The 6388-nt window shown below is 42.1% G+C and overlaps 1 protein-coding gene across 1 annotated transcript; it reads right to left on the reverse strand.

The window, feature by feature from the left end:
• Nucleotides 1-5084: 5084 nt before the first annotated feature.
• On the reverse strand, nucleotides 5085-6022 carry PRNP (prion protein (Kanno blood group)). The gene has a single exon (XM_032786806.2). The coding sequence runs from the start codon at nucleotides 5987-5989 to the stop codon at nucleotides 5168-5170; it is 822 nt and encodes a 273-aa protein (XP_032642697.1). The 5' UTR covers nucleotides 5990-6022; the 3' UTR covers nucleotides 5085-5167.
• Nucleotides 6023-6388: the final 366 nt, after the last annotated feature.

Consider the following 6388-nt stretch of genomic DNA (forward strand, 5'->3'; position numbering starts at 1 on the left):
CACTGTTAGGAAAAGCCCAGTGCTTGAGAAAACTAGACGTAGACCTGAGACGCACAGTTCAAATCCCTCCCTGGACTTTCCCAACATTCAGGGTACTGGCATTCTAGACTTGGAGTTTTGGTTCAGCCCATTTTAGGAGTATGGGCCAGGTGTAAAATTTGGATCTGGACTTCCACAGTGTGTGGTTTGGTTTTTGAATTTGGGCCCAAACCAGCACCCCCACCTCTGCGGAAAAATATAAATGGGAGATATTAAATCAGGGGTTTCAAAATAGGATCCTGAGTCAAGTTTGCAGTGATTGTACATAAGGCCACTATACATCCTTGTTCTTCATATTTCACCGACACAATATACAGGGTGTGTGTGTGTGTGTGTTTCCCCGTACACCTTCTCCCCCAGATAAACTGATTCAAGACATGGTCTAAAATTAATTTAAAGCAAGAGATATCAGGGATTGGGAAGGGGAGGGAAATAGGATATACTAACTCTTGTGATACCAGTTCAAATGCTCCTCAGTAGTGAAGGAAAGTGATGGCTGTTTGATCACTTATGATAAGGGAGTCTGTCAGTATTTCTAATGAATAAGTACCAGCGTCCGAGAAATAGCCACTAATTTGAAGCCATATCAATAGACATGCGAAGGACTGAATGGGTCATGGTGACAGAACTACCTTTCAGGGAAAGACTGACGTTCATAAGGAAAGAAAAGGTGAGGGAAGCTTGTGCTGCCATTGCTTAGGAGACACCAATATTCTGCACCAATAGAGCTTCAATTTGAGGCCATGAATTGGGCTCCTGACACAAGTCCTTAAATTCACACACAGAAGAAGCCAACATTCCCTGAAAAGAGGAAATGAACAAAATGGTTTTATGGCCCATCATTTTCTGAAGCATGCAAAACTAAGTGGCTAATAACATCAGATCCTAGAGTTAATTATTTAACTATTAGGTGCTTATTTATCCTTCTAGGCGTAGGTCCTTTGCTCCATTGAAGTCAACGGAGCAATGCTGATTAGCCGAGAGCAGCTTGTTCAGATGACCAGCCAAAAGTCTGGCCCCCCATTCACCAATGATGGCATGTGATGCTCTCATCTTGATTCTTTGCTGCTTAGTACACATTTAAAGTGGGTGCAACACACCACCAAACCAGAACAGCCGCATTTATACCCACTTTGCCCACTTATGTGACCTCCTAGAGCTGATCAAAGTTTTCAGTGGAACAGACAATGCAATTTTGTTGACCTAAAATTTCAGTTTCAATTTTGAGGATTTTTTTTTTTTAGGGGAGAACTTTGGATTCATCTTAACTTCCTCGGTTTTTGATACTGTGAAAACATTTTGCTTAAATTATTTTGTTTCATTCTGACTTACTATAGTGTTTTGGGCATCATCAAAACAATAATGGTGTTAGAACTGAATGTTTTTGGAATTTCTGTTCATGGAAAATTTCAACTTTTCAGTCCAATTCAGGATGAATTTTTGAAATGTTGGAATTTCCTGCAAAATGGAAACGCCATTTCCTAGACGAGCTTTAGTGTTTAGACAGAGTGCAAAGCAATATACAGGATCACATTTTTTTGAACGTTATCAATCTGTTATATGATTAGCTACAAGACGCTCCTGTGTCTCAGGGCAAAAAAGTTGCTAGTTTCCTTACCTCTCTCTTTATTTACCTGTGTTTTGAGCTAGGTAAATAACTTCTCCATCTAGTAACTTGGCACTTACATTTTATCAGAACACAAGAATTGTTTAGCCGCTATGGATAAAACTTTCAAAACCAGCTATGCTACCAAGGAGACTAAATCCAATTTTCAAGAGTGCCTCAGTCACATAGGAAAATGAGACTTATATGGTGTAATTTTCTAAGCATCTATGCTGTTAAAATGCAATTAAAGCACAAGCAAGCAATGAAGGACTATCTTGTGAATATGATACTGGACTGGGACCAAGGAGACCTGGCAATTCCTGCCTCAGCCACAGACTTCCTGCATGATCTTGGGCAAGTTGCTTAATATACGCTACGTGTCAGTTTCTCCATCTGTAAAATGGGGACAATACTTCCCTAATCCTGCTTTGAACAGCGGGGTTGGACTAGACGACCTCCTGAGATCCCTTCCGACCCTGATATTCTATGAACTCAGTAGGGGGGTTTAAGGGTAAAATTCATTTAATGAATGTGAGATGCTCAGATATTATGGTGATGAGGGCCATATAAGTCCCTGGATCAACAGAAGTGTAAAAAAGTTCAGGCAGAAGTAGTGGTCTCTGAGAACAGGAGTTCAGCAGTCGATCTGAGTAGATGAACCATTCACAAATAAAGATATCTGCATGCAAGAGACACGCTTGAGCCTTTGCTGTGTCTGTTTAATTTTTACCAGACATCAAACATTTATAAAAGGATTTGAACGGCAGAGTTAAGTACATGCACCATTACAAATATACAAAATATTCTGACATCACAAACTACATGTGACTTCCAAGTCCTGTCTTTATGGTGTGAATTTTGAACAATTTCATAATATATCCATTCAACTTACATTGAGGCAGAAATCATTAAGGGTGCTTGTTTGTTTTAGTCACTCAGTGCCTTGCTGCAATATACAGTATACTAAATATTTGGCATGGTAGTTGCAATAAGCGTAACCTTTACATATTTTGCATCATCAAGACAATCAAAATGCAGATAAGCAGTAATTGACCCCATCAATTCCCATAATAATTAGGGTATTAAGCAGTGGGTGAGCCAGAATTAGTTGCTTCCAAAAGATGGTTTCCAGCATTTTGACTCTGTGTCAGAACAATGTTGACTGATGTTGCTTGCTCTAACTTGATCAAGTTGCTGAAGTAAATGTAATGCAAGTTTGTCATAAACAGATAGCTAAGGGTTAATGTTTCTTTTACCTGTAAAGGGTTAACAAAGGGAACCAAACACCTGACCAGAGGACCAATCAGGAAACCGGATTTTTCACAGTGAGGGAGGGAACTTCTGGGTGTTTTGGCTTTGTTCGTCTGTTTGTTTCTCTCTGGCTGTATGAGGGCAAGACCTTTTTTTTTTGTTTTTTTTTTTTCATATCTCGCATATCCTTCTCTACCTTCTGTCCCAATTGTGAGGAAGCATAAGAAGCGTGCTCTCTGATATTCTCGCTATTTACATGTGTGTACTTGCTGGATATGGTTTCAAATTGGATATCTTTTGATCATGTTTATCATTTCTTATAAGCAAAGCTCTGTAATTGTCATCATTGCATGCAAGAGTTATATTTCTGCATGTATATATCTTTTATAATAAGTTTTCTTTTCAAGAAACTGTGTTTGAGTTGCTCTCTGGGTGGTTAAGAAGAGGGATGTGTGTGTATCTCTTGTGTTAGATCAGCGAGGGGAAGCTCGGCAGCACCAGGGAGTGGTGGGGAGGGGGAAAGAGATGGATACAATCTCTATTTCCTTGTATTTGGGGTTTGTCTTGTGGAATAAGAGACATGCTCTGGGTATTTGGATTAAAGAAGACGATTCAGTCACTCTCAGTCACCCCAGAGAGGAATGTCGGGTGGGAGAGGGAGGGGGAATGGAAGTGAAGTATTTCCCTGCCAGTAGACTCAGAGCTTCTGGGTCTTGTGGTCTCTACCAGGAAAGGGTGGAGACCCGGGAGAGTTGATCAGGTACTCCGAATCCTGATTGGTGGCAGCGAGATCAGATCCAAGCTGGTAATAAGCTTGGGGGAGGTTCATGCTAAGCACCCAGATTTTGGACGCTAAGGTCCAGATTTGGGACAGGAGGCTTACGACGAAGTTTTACTGATTTTTAGTGCCTGATCCATGGGAGCCTTTCTATTGACTTCAATAGGCTTTAGATGAGGCTTTTAAAGCCAAATCCTGCCCTCAGAAGTATGTGATGTACAACTTCCAATGAAGTCAGCAGTTTGTGTGAATGCAGCTCAGTGAAGGAGGAAACTTTACTGACAATATAGCCATGAAAGAAGCCATGCATCTTTTAGTGCATCGGCAGAATTGTTTTTCCTTGTGACGACAACTATGAAACAAGTGTTATTGTAGCAGCTATTTACACCTTCATCAGCCATTTGTCTCCTTAAACATTCCAAGTCAATTACTGTACAACTAAAAGGATACTCTACCCAAACTTAACAATCCTAGGCCTGCTCCTTGAAACCTGCGTGTCCGGCAGGCTACCATCTTGGGCTGACACTTGGCCTCCAAAGCTGGCCTATTCTGCTGGAACATTTGCAATGGGCAAATGGTTAAATGGATGGAATGCCACTACGTAAACGTGCTTTGAGAGGATACTCTTAAGTACAAAACGGTGATCTAATGGTACAAAATACAGCCTAACAATGGAAGGGTCTCACTTCACAAGCCACAGACCGGCAGGAAAAACTGTCTGAAATACTTGGTACGTACTCTAGGTCACAAAATTAACTTGTAATTTGAACTTGGATTGTGGATGTCCCAAAAAATGTGGTGTCCCCAAGTTAGGGATTGGTGCCATTTGGTACTATTTAGTGCCATTAGCTAAGACACCAATTATCTCTAAAGAGGATTTTCATAGTATTCTGCCTTTGCAACTTGCTTAGCCTAGATGACCCAGGAATGCTTGTGAAGCCAAACAGTCTGAAATCTTTAATTAGCTGAGCTGGAGAGGAAGAAGTCCAATGGTGTAGTGAAATGGAAAAAACAGCTCTCAAAAGTGGTCTAGTTTTGGAGGAGGGAAGATGAGTGTGATCAGATGGATCCCATCCTTACCAGGGTTTAAAGAATGGATTTGAGGAAAAGGGCATTTTGGTGAAGGCCACTTTCTTGCGTGATCACAAGCTCACTGTGTCAGTATTAACTGATTTGTGTTGGCTTTTAAGGTCTATTGCATTAGAACAAATGTGGAGCTAATGGATTGACTTTTCTTTCCATTTGAAGTCTGGTTCAATTTTAATTCTGGACAGTAGGTGTATAATCAGAGAGAGCTTTGAAGAGAGAGCTATACACTGTCAGCCTGTCTCTCTATGGTACATTATTGATACCTATTACAGATCTTAAGATACTTCCCCTAAGATAAACACAAGCAAAAATGAGAGACCGCCACAGAAAGGCTGTTTTATATACATTATTCCCTCTGAATGTTTGCACAGATCAGCAGCACAGTTCAGGTTGAGACTGCTTGCTTAATGTATTACAAAAAAAAAGACAAGCATGATAATCAGCATGAGCGAGGGGTCAGAGAGTAGTTTGACACCAGAGGCCAGCCGGTATTGCTGATATTGCTCCAGGCACATCTCGTGTATCACATGCTTCATGACTCTGGCTTCTACCTGGGTCACATTTTGATTTTCATTGGGATCAATGTTGTATTGGGTCACTGTGATATTCACACAATCCCACACAAACCTTCCCTCTGGAACGGAGCGGTCATTGTATTCCTTGTAGTACACTCTGTTGGGATAGCGATTGGAGTTTTCGTCCCACCACCGGCGCTCGTCAGGATGGTCAAAATTAATGCGCATTCCTGACATTGCACTTCCCAGGGCGTAGCCACCTAGGCCACCCACCACAGCGCCTGCCACTGCTGCTCCTGCCACGGCTTTCATGTTGGTTTTGGGTTTATCAGGCTTCCAGGGCTTCTGGTTTTTGAAGTTTGTTCCGCCACCAGCTGGGTTGTAGTGCTGCCCACCACCAGCAGGGTAGCTGGGATAGTGGGGGTAGCTAGGGTTCCTGGGATAGCCGGGATTTGGGGGGTAGGCGGGATTTGGCGGGTAGGCGGGATTGGGTGGGTAACCAGGATTATGGGGGTAGCCAGGGTTTCTGGGGTAGCCAGGGTTTTGGGGATAGCCAGGGTTTTGGGGGTAGCCAGGGTTGCTGGGATAGCGGTTGCTTCCTGTGTTCCCACTGCCTCTACCTTTACCCTTTCCTCTTTTGGAAAGGGAAACGTTGCTCCACATCACAACAAAAAGGATGACTATCCAGCAGGTTATCCGGTACCTCCCCATGGTGTTTAGTCTGTAAAAGATAATTATTTGATTTAAAGAACAACCTGATGTATAAAAGTGTTGGTACACACAATATTGCAACCAGATGGTAGGGGGCTGTTTGCTCAGCCTCACTTATATTTGATTTTAAATAAGCTCATCATTAACAAATCTACCTTTTTGCCAACAGTTACTGCACAATGGTGTAAGATACTTCAGCATTTCTTTGTACACAACAGGAGAAAACTGTGATAGCAATCAGCGTGTTGATTTTTCAGTGGGTGCAACTGTATTTATAAACATGAGGACAGACAGAAGAAGGTCTTGCATGAGGTCTAGGGTCATGGTCTATCTTTGGTTGCATCTGTGGGGCTCCCGCTGCTGTCGGCATCTGAGGGTGTTATTTAACGCTTGATTTGT

The sequence above is a fragment of the Chelonoidis abingdonii genome, chromosome 2 (genome assembly GCF_003597395.2).
Source record: "Chelonoidis abingdonii isolate Lonesome George chromosome 2, CheloAbing_2.0, whole genome shotgun sequence".
Taxonomy (NCBI): Eukaryota; Metazoa; Chordata; order Testudines; family Testudinidae; genus Chelonoidis; species Chelonoidis abingdonii.

Bases quoted from the DNA above. Each gene is read 5' to 3' on its own strand.
- PRNP (XM_032786806.2), bottom strand. From the start codon at position 5,989: ATGGGGAGGTACCGGATAACCTGCTGGATAGTCATCCTTTTTGTTGTG.